This window comes from Phalacrocorax aristotelis, chromosome 2 (genome assembly GCF_949628215.1).
Source record: "Phalacrocorax aristotelis chromosome 2, bGulAri2.1, whole genome shotgun sequence".
In the NCBI taxonomy this organism is placed as follows: Eukaryota; Metazoa; Chordata; class Aves; order Suliformes; family Phalacrocoracidae; genus Phalacrocorax; species Phalacrocorax aristotelis.
In genome coordinates this window covers 162,228,752-162,245,980 of record NC_134277.1, presented here as the reverse complement: position 1 = coordinate 162,245,980, position 17,229 = coordinate 162,228,752, and the positions used below count along the sequence as shown (strand labels likewise).

At 40.5% G+C, this 17,229-nt stretch overlaps 1 protein-coding gene across 1 annotated transcript in view; it reads left to right on the top strand.

The window, feature by feature from the left end:
• The first annotated feature begins 2,380 nt into the window (after positions 1-2,380).
• FAM135B (family with sequence similarity 135 member B) overlaps positions 2,381-17,229 on the top strand; it is a 150,721-nt gene continuing 135,872 nt past the window's right edge. Inside the window, exon 1 of the mRNA XM_075085887.1 lies at positions 2,381-2,460. Coding sequence (XP_074941988.1) covers positions 2,384-2,460 — 77 coding nt within the window. The 5' untranslated portion in view covers positions 2,381-2,383. The remainder of the gene's footprint in view (positions 2,461-17,229) is intronic.

The following is a 17,229-nucleotide window of genomic DNA, read 5'->3' as shown; positions in this document are numbered from 1 at the left end:
GTGTTCCCTGAAGTACCAGGCCCTGCTGCTGGGGGCACAGTCCCTACAGCCACCTGATGTAGATTTATGTGCTCTGATCCTCTGGTGTGCAGGTGGGGTGGATGGCAGTCCAACCTGGTGTAGTAGCTACTTACTTTTTAATTCTTATGGTCAGTGAGGGAAATAAAGTTACACAAACGGGGTTTTTTTTGGTTGGTTGGTTGGGTTCCCTCCCTCACCCCCAGGACCATTCTTTTACGCTTGTTTTGAAAAGGTACAAAGCATGTAAAATAAAATGTAAATACAGTGAAGACCTGTGTGTATATTTCCATGTATTTAATTTTTCATTCACCCTAGCTAACCTTAGCTTCACATCGTTCTTTCTGTCTTTGACTGGCTGACCATCCATTCACATCTCTCCTCTTTAAAGAGGTGTCTTCAAAGGCATGGAGCTTCCTTTGATCCTGAGCTTTTGGTCTAGGGAAACATGCCTCAACACAACATGGAGATTTATCCAGAGGCAATTCTTCCAATTATCACTCTCTTCAAGGATAAATACCTTGTCAGAGTATTGCTTTGTGGTATTGTGTGGTTTTCTTTTGGCTTCCCACACACAGTCTGCTTTGCTTTGCTGCTGTACGCTCAGACAAGACTATCACACACATAACCAGGTGGATATGTGATATACATGCGTTATAAACAGTATACAATTCCTTAGGCTGTACAGAAAGGAAAAAGGAAAAAGGATTAGTCTCATTCCTGTTGAAATAGGGGAGAAAGAAAAAACAAGTACTTTGTCAAGTAATAGCATTTGAATTTACCTTCACTGCTCCTAAATCATGACCTGACACAAGCCAATGTAGAGTTCTTTACCTTGGAGGTATATCAGATGGGTATCTTAACAATTGTCTTTTTTTTCTCAGAGTTATAGACATATATTACATATATTGTGTACATCTTATGTCCCATTCTTGTCATTCCAGTCAACATCTGCAATGTTTGTTTTTGAGGAGGGTGAATGAAAAATCAACAACTTTTAACTCTGGAATGAGCTCTTTTTGAAAAATGGTAGTGCTTGAGAGGATAGCCAGAAAGAAAACATAGTTTAAAATAATCAAAGTAATAAGCCAGTCAGTTGGAAAATTACTAATCAGGAGTGAGCACTGAGACTTATCACAGACCTACAGCGTAATGCTTATCTGAGGACTTCATGTATCAAACTTTTCTTCATTCCTGCTTCATTGGAGGAAATGGTCAAACCTTTGAGTACCATGGAAATTACTGGTTAGCACATATAGAGAAATTCTCCACTTTGCAGTCTGAGCTAGATGTCCCCTTAAAGCCCTGTATATCTCAGACAGGGGAATTATTAATAGTCCTGACATGGGTTTTCCTCAGAGATTGTACTTGGCTGCTGTGAAACAGCTACCAAAATGGTGATTGTGAATGTGTTAATTAAACAAATCTGATCTCTATCTTCTCAGTGAGGCTGTAGACAATTTCCAGGGAGCCTGCAGATTGCCAGAAGTAAACTTGCAGGGAGAAAAGGAGGAGAGGGAAATAGTAAATTCAAAATCTGTCCAAAAGCTGTAAAAGCTCTTGGCTTGCCTCTGCTGCAATTAATGTTAAAGGTTTATACTGGTATATTAAATAGTGTTGGTTTCACAAAGTTTCCTTGAGTAAGGTATGACCTCCTAAGGTCCCTTCCAACCTGAATTATTCTATGATTCAATGAATCTATGAGATGTTACCTGTAAATGGCTGTAATGCTTAAAAATATTGATCTTGCTGTTGTGGCCTATTAGGTGTTTTGATTGTCAGCATTATACTTAGAAGAATCTCTTCCATTCATTAATCTTTAAATTATTCATATTCCCTCAGAAGGTTCCCTTCCGGGACTTTAGTAAAGTCATAGCAAAAGCAAGAGAGTTTTGAATTCTGCTCTCATCTGTCTAGGGTTTTTGGCCTGTGCTGTTACAGAAATGAGCTGTGCTGACCCTGGATATCTGCCATTTGGTAAACGGGAAAAAAAAATCAATTTCCCATACAAGAGTAGCAAGAAAGTTAATTAAAATTTGCTTTGAGATTCTTGCACATGGTATGTTATTTACTTTTTGCTTCTTATACTTTCCATAATATTATCATTCTCTCCTCAGGCTTAATTAGATTTTTTATCGCTCTTAATTACTGCTTTGATCTGACTTTTATCGAGCCTTCCTGAAGATGGACCCCAATGATGTTATTGGAAAAATTCCAGTTGATTTCAGTGGATTTCAAGCTTTGCATGAACCCCAAGATGTTGAATAAAATGTAGTAATCCATTCATAGATTTGTTAAGGAAAATACTTCCAATGTTTATAGTGCCTGTATATATGTGTTGTTTAGGTGATGACCTGAAAAAATCATGTCTGAGGTCCAGGGAACGGTCGAGTTTTCTGTGGAGCTACACAAATTCCATAATGTGGACCTCTTCCAGAGAGGGTGAGTTGATGTTTCCATTAATTTGCAGCTGATTACAGAGGAGTAGTTTACAGAAAAGGGTTAAACTCCAGAACAGGTTCTTTTCTGCTAAAGGCAGTTATATTTCATGCAATCTCCAGGGCAGAGAAGGATGTCATTGGGCTTTCATTGCTGTCAAGGAAGATCAATGTACATTACTTTCACTGTAAAGTCAGACTGACTGACTTGTTTTTGTAATACAATGTTATAATCCTCCAAACTATTTTAAGCATCTCCTCAGATATAAGCACAATAGCTGCTTCAAATGCTTCTGGACTGGTGTTGAGCCTCTGTGCTGAATGATAACTGCATTGAACTATAATGAAAATATGTTCATTTTAGGGTCATATATCTAATGACTATATTCTTTTAATGAAATTTAGCTGAATCCCACCATTTCAGCAGGGAATATAAATACTAATGTTTGCCGAAAGCTCTGGTTCTGGTGGCTGCATTGTTTTTTCATATCTCTAAGTTATGCATGCACAACTCCTGTTTTACTGAAACTTTTGCTCCTATTCTTTTGCACCTCTCTTCCTAATAGCTTTTATAACAGCCTGGTGGCTGTGAAGTGAAGAAGCCTAACTAGGTGAATATAGTCATGGCACCAAGCCTGACGATATTCAAGAGGCGCTTGGACAACGCCCTCACACACATGGTGTGAATTTTGGGGTTGTCCTGTGCAGGGACAGGAGTTGCACTCGATGATTCTTGTGAGTCCTTCCAACTCAGGATATTCTGTGATTCTATGAAGTGCGAGTTGTTACTCTGTTGGCATATTGGACCCCACAGGTGTTTTTCAGTGAGGAAAATATAAGATGCTGAAATACTTTTTGAGGAGACCAGAAGACCCAGATGGGTAAAACCAATGTACTTCACGGACAATAATGGGTCTAGAGGAATATTATTTTCTTTCATCTATGAGGATCAATATGTACAGCACACTAGATACTCTCTTTCAAGACTTAGCTTGTCACAGGGGTGGTTCACAGCTGGTTTGTCCATCTCAAGCACCATTTTGAGCAAGAAAACTATGGAATTGTTTCAGATATTGGGATGAATTAGGTAGAACTGTTTCCATCAATATACAGGGTTTTTTTTTGTTATTTGTTTTTACTGTGATGAACTACATAGAAAAGATTCTGTGAACTTGAATGAAGGAAACACAGCTCTATTTTGTTTTAACAGCTGACATCTGTCATTCTGTTCATGTCTCCAAGGAATATCTACTAACTTTACGTAAAAAAGCATTCTCAGTATACCAAGTACTTGTGTTAAATAAAAAGAAAAAAGCAAATCCTCTGTGCTTGAGGTGTTTGGTTTATCTGAGTTATAAAAGAAACCTCCTGTGTATTCCAGTCCTTATGACCTTAGAAGCAGTCCTAGCTATAGACTTTTTTTCTTGGCTTCTCATGATCACTGTAGTGTCTTTGATCTTCCTCACTCATCTGTGGGTTCAGTTATTTTTTTGGACTTAGACAGTAGGATGTTAGAGGTTAGCCAGGAATCCTCCCACTTCTCATGTTGCTGTATGACAAGCTGCCTGTTTTTTGTTATACTGAACGCAAAAGCAGACCAATATTTTCTGTAAAATGCTTTCCTTGGCTTTGACAGTCAGATCAAATCTCTCGTGTGGGGGTAAACCAGCACTAACACAGATAATATATTCTGCTGTCACACTAATGAGTTCCTAATTATACTTGCTTTTTTCCCTACTGGTGCTTACCTTGCTTTAGTGATTAATATTCCAAACACATGGTACTATAGGTTATACTGCCTTAATTTGTTTACAGTAATTTTTCTTTCTATGTATCCTGCATAGTATTACATTTGCTTTCCTTCCATAATTTTAACCTTTGAATTTCCAACTAAATCCTTTATTCTGTCTCATATTTGCTGATCAGCATCCTCTGGCTGGCTTTATCCACTCAACAGCCCCTATCGCCATAGCATGAAAGTGTGAAGAAAAGGAGTAGATGAGCTTGCCAAATTCCATTTAACTTGGGCACACTTTTAATTTTTTTTCCTCCTCTTGCCATTGTTGATATTCACTACAGAAATCTGGGATGCCTTGGACTGACATATGGTCTCCTCAAATGAGATGGTGGTAGGACTAATAATGATGGGAATTGTCTATTTAAGTAGTGTTTTTCTTCTTTGAGTGCCTTGTAAATTGAGTCAATATCATTCTGTCCTGAGGAAGGCCAGACAGGTGATTTATGAAAGGTTGTCCATCCTGTTAGCACTGGAGCTGAAATGAATCTTAATTTCTGTGGGAACCCAAGATGCTGTGTTTTTTAACAAAAAAAAGCAAGAACAACACTGAAGAGTATTAGTAATAATTTATGTTGTCTACTTTTCCTCTTAATATTTTGGTACAAAAACAAAATAGAAAAACATAAACATAAAAGACCTGATTATGTATTTCCACAAATACATAACAGTCCTGCTACCTTATGCATAATTGACATAAGGTTGAAATTCCTGGGTAGGAACTGTTTAACTGTGCAGAAATAGGGACAGTATTTTCCCAAAACACTTATTTTGGGCTAACTGTCCTTCTAGAGACAGTACCTTTAGGAAGAGCATGGCTGGGCCAACAGTGAGACCTTTAGAGAAGAGCACTCCATGGAAAAAAAGGAATGAATAAATCAACAAGGTTTAGCAAGAGAATCCTGGGAGAATCAGCCCTTCTGGAGCTGTTAGGTGATGGTTAATAATCAAACTTGATTAAGGACATGATTTGCTGGCCATAAACCACATAGTCAAAGTGCTTTAAAATGTTAGGCCTTCAGTAACAGTCCTGTTCTATTTTTGATTGCACTGGAAGCTATTTTGAATTCTGTATGCACACATCGCCACTTGCCACCTCTCCCTCCCCACAAGAAATGGAAACTTCTTATTCTCTCTGAATTATACCCTGCAATATTGGAATCATGTTTCTTAACCTGTGTGAATGGTTAATATTGAAAAGAGACTCCGATACAAAATAGATCAGAGTTATTTTGGTGAATATTTATTATGGTTATATGTTTCTGGCATATGCAATAGGAGCAGTCATCAGTAAATTATGTGTTGCAGGTAGTTTACTTTGGTCAGTTAGTGTTAAATTTATCTTCTTATGAAACACAAACATAACGGTGTCAATATTTATAGACATCAAAGATTAAATGCTGTGGGTGCTGCTATACGGGAAGAAAGAACATTTTCTTTGGTCAAACCAAAGGATTTGTAATGCTGTTTGATGCCAGAGTTCTAAAGGTTGAGTCATAAGTAATATAATTTCTGGAAGAAAAAACATTTTTACGTTTTCTATCCTTAATTCTCTCCACCATGTGCTGCTTAATAACTGGTGACAGATATTTTCTCTAGTGAAATTAGCTAACTGATTCTGATTTTCCTTAATAGAGTAGGAAATAAAATTATCCCTGACTGCCAGAGATCAATTAATTGATTTGTCTGGTTCTGTCAGAAGCAATTCTTCTGCACCTTTTTTTTTTTTTTATAAAGCTTTTCAAAATCTATTTGACAGAGGAAAAAAACAACCCCACAACTGTTGCGTTCACAGAGTAAAGTAACTTTTGGAGTCTGTGAGGGAATAGAGGGCACAAAGAAGGCGAAATACTGACTTAATAATGCTGGGATTCTGGCAATGATGAATTATAAAACAAGGATCAAGGTAAGTCATTAGTTACCAATCAAAAGACTGTATCAACTACTTAGTTTTTGCACTCCTCAAATTCCAGGCTGCAATTTGTAAGTGTCTAACACACCGATGTTTTTTGTGAGTAAAGGGTGGTGGAGATTAAAAATAAGTGCAAAAATGAAGTCCAGCTTCCTCTGAAATGAATGCAATATTGCCTTGGGGAAAAGATCAGTGGTCTCAGAGTTTCCAAAATTCTACAAGTACCAGACCAGGTATCAGCAACATTCAGAGCTGCTGAAAACATGGTATTTTGCCTTAACAGACAAAGCCTTTATGTGGCAAAACACCCCTGTTTCCTACCAGGTGGACTACAGTGTGCTTAGTCATGAAATCATCCCCTTCAGGGACACAGTGCAGCAGCTCCTTTCTTCAGTAAACTGGGGCTCGGCAACCAACAAATGCCTTTCTTTTCAGGATGGATACCTGGAAAATGCACATCATATTCAGAGGTTCAGACCTTATTTCCTGGACTCTCCGAGGTACAGTGTCAGAATATGGAAAAAAAATAATTTAAAAGCCTAAGACAGAGGCAAATCTTGTTGCTTTGTTCATAACAATATGAATTTTTTCAAACTTTTCACCTGTAATGAAATGCAAATCACATTTGGACTGTAAATCTATGTCCTTTTGAAAATATTTACCTAGTTCATTTATGATGCAAGGATTCTCTTTAATATAAATGAAGGAAAAAAAGAAAAAGAAGAGGGCTAACAGACATGCTGAAGTGGTGCATTTCTGGAATAATGAGTGCTGTCCCTTGGAACAGATGTAGTGACAGAACTGAATTTTTTCTTGGCATGAATACATATTATTTCTGTGACTCTTGAACAGACCTTCAATTTGAGACAGCATCAGATACCTTCAAAAAAAAAAAAGCTCAGGAGTATGAAGGCGATGACTGTCTACATGGTCATGCGGAGATATCTGAGAACCTGCTGCACTGAACTGACAGGACTGAACCTAGTGTAGCACAAACCTGTACTTATCAAAGTAGCTGAGGCGATGGTGTCCATTAAGCTAAACATCAGTGTCCCAAAGTGTAGCAAATGTCCAACTTCAGAAGAGTCAGGTATGATGAGTTATTTTCATGACAGTTGGTGAAGACAGTTCTCTCATTTGGTTAACAGTGTAGCCATCTTTAATTTTCAGGCACCTTGTGTCTACTGAAGAGAGGTGGGATCTCCAGTGCCAATGGTAGAGGGAAAAGATCAAAACTAAATATCATCAAGTCCAAGACATGAGACTGTTCTGCAGAAGAACCGCATCTCAACAAACTGTTGACCAATTATCAAAATAGTCAGTGGAAAGTAGGACACTCTCGTATATGGAAATTATCTTCCTCCTTCAGACAAGCAATACTCTGACTTACCTTACCATACATACATTACATAACTGTTCTGTGTCACTTCTCTGCTTACAGAGAACTGAGCTAAAGGCCAACTCCAACTCATTGTATTGGCTTTGCATGGCAAGGTTTCGGTAGTGGGGGGAGGATTACAGGGATACCTTCTGTGAGAAGCTGCTAGAATGTCTGATAGAGACAATGCCAGCTGGCTCCAAGATGGAGCTGCCGCTGGCCAAGGCCGAGCCAATCAGCAATGGTGGTAATGCCTCTGGAATAATAAATATATTTAAGGAGGGGAGAAAAAACCTGCTGGGGAAGCGCAGCCAGAAGAAAGGAGTGAGAATATGTGAGAAACAACCCTGCAGACATCAAGGTCAGTGAAGAAGGAGGGGAGGAGTTGCTCCAGGTGCCAGAGCAGAGATTACCCTGCAGCCCATGGTGAAGACCATGGTGAGGCAGGCTGTCCCCCTGCAGCCCATGGAGGTTAATGATGGGGCAGATATCCACCTGCAGCCTGTGGAGGACCCCACACCAGAGCAGGTGGATGCACGAAGGAAGCCCTGACCCCATGGGAAGCCCGCGCTGGAGCAGGCTCCTGGCAGGACCTCTGGCCTCATGCAGAGAGGAGCTCACACTGGAGCATGTTGGCTGGCAGCGTGGGGGACCCACGCTGGAGCAGTTCATGAAGAACTGCAGCCCATGGGAAGGACTCACTTTGGAGAAGTTCATGGAGGACTGTCTCCCATGAGAGGAACCCCACGCTGCAGCAGGGAAAGAGTGTGAGGAGCCCTTCCCCTGAGGAGGAAGGAGTGGCAGCAACAATGTGTAATGAACTGACCCCAATGCCCATTTCCCATCCCACCGAGCTGCAGCAGGGAGGAGGTAGAGAAAATCAGAAGTAAAGTTAAGCTGAGGAAGAAGGGAGGGATGGGGGAATGGTGTTTTAAGATTTGGATTTTATTTTCTCATTAGCCTACTCTGATTTTGACTGGTAATAAACTAAACTAATTTCCCCAAGTCTGTTCTGCCATTGATGGTAACTGGCGAGTGATCTCCCCTTGTCCCTATCTCCACCCATGAGCCTTATGTTATATTTTATCTCCCCTGTCCAGCTGTGGAGGGGAGTGACAGAGCAGCTTTGATGGGCAGCTGGCATCCAGCCAGAGTCAACCCACCACACTCAACTAACAGGTTGGCTAACCAATGCAAAATCATAGAATTAGTACAATCTAGATTCAGAAATAAATGGCATGGATAGACAGTACTCAGGATCCTGAGATAATGTTTCATATGCTAGATGTGGCAGAGAACCTTAGTGTGTGCTCTCTGAAATGCAGCCAGGGTAGAGTGATGAAAACTGTGCCTTGCCTGCTGGAGCTCCTTCTGTGGCCTACTGTGGTCAGTTCTCTTTGATTCTTTTCAGCCATTTTTGTGTAATACTTGCTGATTGGACAATTAACAAGATGGTGTAAAATCAAGTGACAACATTATGCAGAGAAAATGCACATCCATTAGTTGCATGTGTGTCACACTACAATGGTTCAGTGAGAAAATGGAGAGATGAACCTAAGAAGACACCATTTAGCAGTTAAATGACATATTCTTGTAGAGCATGTCTCACTATCCTTTCATGAAAGATATATATAAATCTATCTCTGTAACTGGTCTGTCTGGCCCACAGCTTGGCACTGTCCCTTGGCTGCCTGCTGATAATAACCTTACAGATATGACTGATATGCACAGAATCACAGAATCACAGAGAATCCCAGGTTGGAAGGGACCTCAGGGATCATTTAGTCCAACCTTTCTGGGAAGAGCACAGTCTAGACAAGATGGCCCAGCACCCTGTCCAGCAGACTCTTCAAAGTGTCCGATGTGGCTGAATCAACCACTTCCTTGGGGAGATCATTCCAATGGTTGACTGTTCTCTCTGTGAAAAATTTTCCTCTTATGTCCAATTGGAATCTCCCCAAGAGCAACTTGTGTCCATTCCCCCTTGTCCTCTCCATGTGACTCCTTGTAAAAAGGGAGTCTCCATCTTCTTTGCAGCTGCCCCTTAAGTACTGGTACATGGTGATGAGATCCCCTCTGAGCCTCCTTTTCTCAAGGCTGAACAAACCCAGCTCTCCCAGCCTATCCTCGTATGGCAGCTTCCCAGTCCTCTGATCATCTTGGTGGCCCTTCTCCGGACCCCTTCCAGACCGTCCACATCCTTTTTGTACAGCGGGGACCAGAACTGTACGCAGTGCTCCAGGTGTGGCCTGACAAGCGCTGAGTAGAGTGGGATAACGACTTCTGTATCTCTGCTGGCGATGCCCTTTTTAATGCAACCCAGCATCCAGTTGGCCTTCTTGGCTGCAGCAGCACACTGTTCACTCATGTTGAGCTTCCTGTCCACCAGGACCCCCAGGTCCCTTTCCACAGAGCTGCTCTCCAGCCAGGTGGATCCCAGTCTGTGCTGTACTCCCGCATTATGTTTTCCCAGGTGCATGATCTTACACTCCTCCTTGTCAAACTTCATAAGGTTCTTGCTGGCCCACTCTTCCAGCTGATCCAGATCTTCCTGCAGAGCAGCTCTTCTTTCTGGAGTGTCTCCTTCCCCACTAAGTTTGGTGTCACCCGCAAACTTCATCAGGCTACACTTGATCCCATTATCCAGATCACTTGTAAAGATATTGAATAACATTGGGCCCAATATCGATCCCTGGGGGCCCCACCTGTGACAGGTTGCCACTTGGAAAAGGAGCTATTTACCACCCCACTGTGGGTGCGGCCTGTCAGCCAGTTCCCCACCCACTGCACAGACCACTTGTCTAGGCCATAACACATTAATTTCTCCAGGAGGAGACTATGGGGGACCATATCAAAGGCCTTGGAGAAGTTCTACTATCTCTGTTTACGTAGGAGATACACTCTTGCTCTGATGTCCTAATGACAATTCTTCTGAGCTGGAGAAATGTTATCATGAGGCAATTGCTACAAAACACTGCACATTATCTCCTCAAGCTTACAGGTTACAGTGAGCACATTGGACACCAGGTCATACAGGAAGATGGTGTAGAAAGCAGAGAATAACTTTCTGTTTTCAGAGTGTTTTGCAGCCTGTGACCAGAGCCTAGACAAGGTTTCTTAAGCTCAGGACTGAACACATTCATCAGAAAATTTACAAATTTCTTTTTTTTTTCCCTTATTTTTCTTTTAGCAAATTAGAACTTTGTGTCAGAAATTGGAAAATGCACATTGATTTCACTCTTAAAACTGATCTGGCTGTGCTGGTCTTCTTCATAGTAACTAGTATGGGGCTATGTTTTGGATTTGTGCTAAAAAGTGTGTTGATAACACAGGGATGTTTTAGCTATTGCGGAGCAGTGTTTACACACAGTCAAGGCCTTTTCTGCTCCTCACCCCACCCCACCAGCGAGTAGGCTCGGGGTGTACAAGAAGCTGGGAGGGGACACGGCTGGGACAGCTGACCCCAACTGACCAAAGGGGTATTCCATACCATGTGACGTCATGCTCAGCATATAAAAATGGGGGAGGAAGAAGGAAGTGGGGACGTGCAGAGTTATGGCGTTTGTCTTCCAAAGTAACTGTTATGCATGATGGAGCCCTGCTTTCCTGGAGGTGGATGAACACACCTGCCTGCTGATTGGAAGTAATGAATAAATTCCTTGGTTTGTTTTGCTTGTGTGCACGGCTTTTTTGCTTTACCTATTAAACTGTTGTTATCTCAACCCAGGAGTTTTCTCACTTTTACTCTTCTGATTCTCCCCCATCCCAACAGGGAAAAGTGAGCCAGTGGCTGTGTGGTGTTTAGTTGCCAGCTGGGGTTAAACCATGACACTGGCATTTCTTACAAGAGCACATAATAGTGTGTTTGTGTGTGCAAAGAGTTTAGACTTAAAATAGAATCACAGAATCACAGAATGTCCTGAGTTGGAAGGGACTCACAAGGATTATCAAGTCCAACTCCTGCAACCCCAAATTCACACCATGTCTCTAAGGGCATTGTCCAAGTGCTTCTTGAATACCACCAGGCTTGGTGCCGTGATGCCTCCCTGGGGAGCCTGTTCCAGTGCTCCACCACCCTCTGCGTGAAGAACCTTTTCCTAATACCCAACCTAAACCTCCCCTGGCACATCTTCCTGCCATTCCCTCAGGTCTTGTCATTGGTGACCAGAGAAAAGAGCGCAGCGCCTGCCCCTCCTCCTCCCCTTGTGAGGAAGCTGCAGACCGCAATGAGGTCTGCCCTCAGCCTCCTCTGCTCCAGGCTGAACAAACCAAGTGACTTCAGCCGCTCCTCATACGATTTCTCCTCTCAACCCTTCACCAACTTCATGGCCCTTCTCTGGACAATCTCTAGTGGCTTTATATCCTTAAGTACTGTGGTGCCCAAAACTGCACACAGTACTCAAACACACTCTACTGCTCAAGTTTCTTCCCAAGGGGAGAGAATTAAAGGAAAGTTATATGACAGACATTGGTCGTTGTGGAAGTACCACTGAGGGTTACTCAGATATTAGTCATGAGTATCATATAAGAATCTCATACTGAATGGGACTAAAAAAAAACCAAAAAAGGAGAGAGTTTGCCAGCTGGTGTGTTTATGTACATGTTTTTAACTAAAGAATGCCATAATCTTTTGGATGTTTAGACAAAGCCTGTACCACAGCAGAATGGACACATTTTAGTGGTCTTCTCAGCAATGGGTTGTGACAGGCAAATAAAACAATGCAAACATCTACATTTCAGAAAATATAGGGTTTCACTGTTCTTCTAGCCTCAGTTTTCAAGACTGCTAAGTAGTCAGGAGTTCAATTAAAAGCATGTGCCATTTTATGTTAATCAGGCTTCTATAGCCTTCAAAACTATTGAGACAATGGGCATCTTCCCATCAGCTTGTTGGATTGGGTCAACTGTAATTTAGAGGCTGGTAAGAAATACACCTCTACAACTCATGCCTCCAAGAAAGCTTAATTTTGATACCCAGTATTTAGCAAAGATATTTCTAGTAAGTTTTCTGTGCCCGAGTTTGTAACTGAGCCTTTGGCAATACCTATGCTTTTGATGCAGGTCCCACCCTTTTTTCTTTTTAAAGCTGTGTTTCCTGGAGTCAGGCAGTTAGACAAGAAGTTTTTGCACTATTTAAAATTAACCTTTTAATACTCATGTTTGCTATGAAAATCATGGAAGGTTGTATGTCAAAGCTTAAAAAAATAATTTCATATTTATTAGTTTTAGAAAATATTTTAAAAAATATTAACTCCAAGTTCCATTCACTTGTTAAACAATCCCTTGTTGGTAATCAGTGTTGGAAGAGTGGAAAAGAAGTGTGTTCCTTGCAAGCCTTTGAAAAAAAACCAAAAGAAAAAAAAACTAAACTTGGCTAACTGATGTGTTTGGTTGACCAAAAAATAAACCTTTGCTCCCTTAACATTTGGATACTATCTCCTCTAAGGAAAGCAAATATCACCCCAATCCAAGTGACATTTACATTGCTGCTTTGATGACTTTCTGAGTGACTTATGTCAGAAAGCAGCTTCAGTTTCACCTAACATGATTTACATTTACACAGAGCTACACTTCAATTGTTGACTGCAGTCCCTAATTCATAGAGCCACAGATGGACCTGTGTCTACCACTGGGAATCACTCAGCTCTGTGCGTGTGTGTATGAGTGTGTATCAGTGTGTAGGGGAGGAGTAGGAGTCTAAGCCCTCAGGCTTGTGAAAGGATATATATGTATGCGCTACAACATTTTATTACTTAAGAACAAGTGAAGTGACATATTTTTAAAGCACTGAACTTAACCAGAACTAGCCAGAAACATAACACTAGCATAGACCGTGTCAGTGCACTTACTCTGAAGAAGAGACGGTGCCAGAAATTACTGAAAGGGCAGCTCTGGTAATAAAATGAGATCCTTCAAAAAACCACTGTGTACCTTGTGTGTAATTTTGAGGTAATAGGAAGTTATTCTAGAAGTTTTCACGTGAGGATGACTGTGGTGCTTTGCAGCTCTTGTGGCACTTTTCCTCTCTAAAACACTTTGCAAACAGCAACTAATTGAGGCAGATGAAGTTATCTGTGTTCAGAATGTGTTATCACGTTGTTACACACTGTGTATATCCCTAGAGGAAGCATGGCATAATCACCAGCAGCAAATCTGGTCTTTAAATATAGGACAAGCTGTTGAGAAAACAGACCTGTTCCCTTCCTACACTTCCTGGTTGCAAGGGGAAAAAAATCCAGTCCTGTGAGGATAGTCAAGCTCTGGAATTTGCTGTCCAGAGAGGCTGGGGAATCTCCATCCTTGAAAGTTTTCAAGACGTGACTGGACATGGCCCTGAGCAATTTGGTTCAAATTTAATAATTGGTCCTCCTTTGAACAGGCATTGGGCTGGAGATAACCAAAGTTCCCTTCCAGCCCGAATGATTCCCTGACTTTAGGCTGAGTGTGACCAAAGCCTTCTCCAGCATTGAAAGAAACCTGTACAGCTTCCTTCTGCATTGCTCAGTTGCAGCCCGTGCAGTAGACACTGTGTCTTAGTGATTTATCATCAGCACCACGGTCTGTATTAATTTGTCTACCTGCTTAGCTTACAGCACAGAATAGGTTTATCCGATTAACATTAAAAAATTATTTCAGCTGAGTGATGCAGTTTACAAATAAAATTAAATCCTGCCTTCTCATCTACATTCAATGCTCCACACCTTAAGTCTTGATGTTATGGTGTCCATTTCCTCAATAAATATGCCACATCCTGAAGGAGCCCAATTTTCAATGCTGCACTGAATGCCTCCCAATAATAAGTATTTATGGGATTTGTGTCATCAGTTCTCAGCGATATCATTAAGCACAAATACTCAGAGGGTAAACCATTAGACTCGAGTGCATCGATGAAGATCACAGCTGTTTCTAGAATATCCATGAATGAAAACCAACCACTTCTGTATAAAGACTATTGCTTCAAGCACAAATTCACCTCAAAGACATGGTTTTAGCCCATTAAATGAAAACCTTTGCTTTGCTGAGATTAAAACTTAATTAACTTTCTCAAGGGTGATCAAAGCCACTCTGACACTCCAGAGTACAATACTTTAAATTTAAGGTCTTGCTTGTAGAAATATTTTTATTTTATGAATTGGATTCATAAAAATGGGCAAAGCACTACCCAATTACATACCAAGAGCTTTGAAGAAAATCTTATGATGGTCAATTTTTAATGCTATATACGATAGAATAAGCCATCTTCCAGTTTAATGACTGATGAGCATTAAAAGCCGGCTAAATCCCAAAAGTTTCATTTTAGTTTCTTCTTTGCTTTTAAATTATATTTTTCACCCAAGATTTTAATCTAACATCACACCTTGCATTTTATTTCCTAAGAGAGTGGATCCCATCTGTTTGCATGAGTTCCTCTTGGCTAGCACTCTCTGTATGATATATTTTAATGTTTGTCTTCCAGAAGCAAGCAGAATGCCTTCTCTGTCTTCTGAATTTTCCTGGTGTGTACTGTCTTTCTAACTGGGTAGTCAGAGTACCTATACCAAACTATGCTTTACTTAAGTATCACCACCTTTTATCTTTGGATCAGAAATCACTCTACAACCTTTACTTATGCTTCAAAATACTTTCTTAAGTCCTCATTGTTTATATTCTACAGATGGGAAAAAGCTACGGTGACTGTAACAAGACTAGGATCAGAAAGAAAGCTAGGAAGTGAATGTATTGATTCACTAGATTATTCTTAAACTATTTTTTCCTTGATACCTATGACTAAACAGAGGCCAATTTGCTGAATGTTGTGTAATATGTACTTTTAAATAATTTGTTTTAATGACTAGTTATCATTCTAGTGTTCATGACCAAGAAAAACCAGCTGCCATCCCATGTGTGAAAGGTGACTGAAGTAAAGTGAGCACAATCTTTCTCAACATATGACTCAGCCAGTTCTTGTTGTGCTACACGGGCACCAAATGGGAGCAGAACAAGTGGTGAATTTGGTCCATATGTGTTGCAAAGTGACAAGGCGACATTTGGAGTTCTCACAAGCTCTCAAATTAATATAACATTTCTGGGCTCTCCAACATGTGTTTGTTTTAAATAACCATGTTGTCCAGAATTTTCCCTCTGATATTGCACATGCTTGGTTTCAACTCTGCATTAATGATTGCTGGGAACTGTATGTGAAAAATTTCACATTGCCATGCAAACTAGGGTTGAAGAAAAAAGCTACAACAGTAGTTTCTCTCACTGTTATGTCCTTGACTTAGTGTCCAATGCCCACCATTTTCAGAGAGAAAGCACTGCCTGATGGCTAGGACATGTGGTTCAGTTCTATTTCCCGCTCTATCTTCGAAGAAATCCTGTCTCTTGACACTACTGCCCGCACACTTCTGCACATATTGTCAGGTGCAGTTAAATGTAACTGATCGAAACCCAAATGATCTATGGCTGGTTTTATTTGTTGGAGTGAGTAATGAGTCTGGGAAATTTGAGGTAGGCTTGAACAGCCTTTTAACTCATCAGCTATTATCTACAAACATGGGAGTAGTAATAATATCTCAGAAGATTGTTCTTAACAAGGTACAATCACAAATGGTCAGATGCTGTGATAGTAGAAAACATCATTGTGCATGGGAAAAGTCTGCTCCAGAGTGCCTCTGACTTTTATTTCCCAGATATTTTTGTGTTCAGCTTAAAATATCCCAGAGCCTAATTTTCAGGATGGAAAACTGTACACCATCTCCGGATCAGATGCTTTTAAGATGGCTTATGTTGGGAACTCAAAGTCGTTATTTATTTCTGACACTTCATCCTTTAGAGCTGCCTTGAGATAATAACTGTTTGTGTAACTGGATAGTTTAATTCTGTGGATGCAATCAAACTATATGGTGTGTATAATGCAGACAAGGTCTGCTTGAGGTGCAATGGAAAAAAAACCCGGCCTTTGTCCTTGCATTAAAGGAGTTCAGTATATTGTGTTTCTGGATTGGAAGATCTTTTTTAGCACTTTAATTACTTAATGTGCTTGCCGCAGCGAAAGTACATTAACAAATGCAGATCAATTTCTCCCATCAATCCACATCCACTTTGTTACTTCAGAACATTCATTCATTTGTGGGGATAACATTTGCCAAGAAAAGGTATTACAAATAAAATGCAGCTGAAAAATGAACTGTTGTTTACTAATCTCTTGTTCCCATTTGGCTATGCATGATAAATCTTTATAACGATGTCCTACAACAAATGAGAAGTCAGTTTATAATGCGACTGTTTGGAGTGACGTCAGTGATCAGACAACACCAAGAATACTGAGGAAGCCATGGATTTTTAATTTATTTTGTGATATTTTTGCTGACCAGTTTAACATATTCTCTTTGGCTTAGATACTGCCAGGACTCACACGACCTCCTCACAAGATAAACTTTGTGAAGCAGTGGAGAGAAATAAATTGATGTAGTAGACCTACTAGAGCTTAAGGAAAATGACTTGGTGTGAAGATTCTGAGATAAGAGCAGCCCTGGCTTGTCCAACCACTGGATAAAGAAGGAAGGCTAAATCCCTTAACAGAAAACATACTGGACTCAAGTTCTTACTTTTGGCAATGGACACAATACTTAAGCATTCAGATATTAGTAAATAGATAATTTCATTTACGTCAGTAGGTCACATTACCAGCTTGGGATGAATAAAC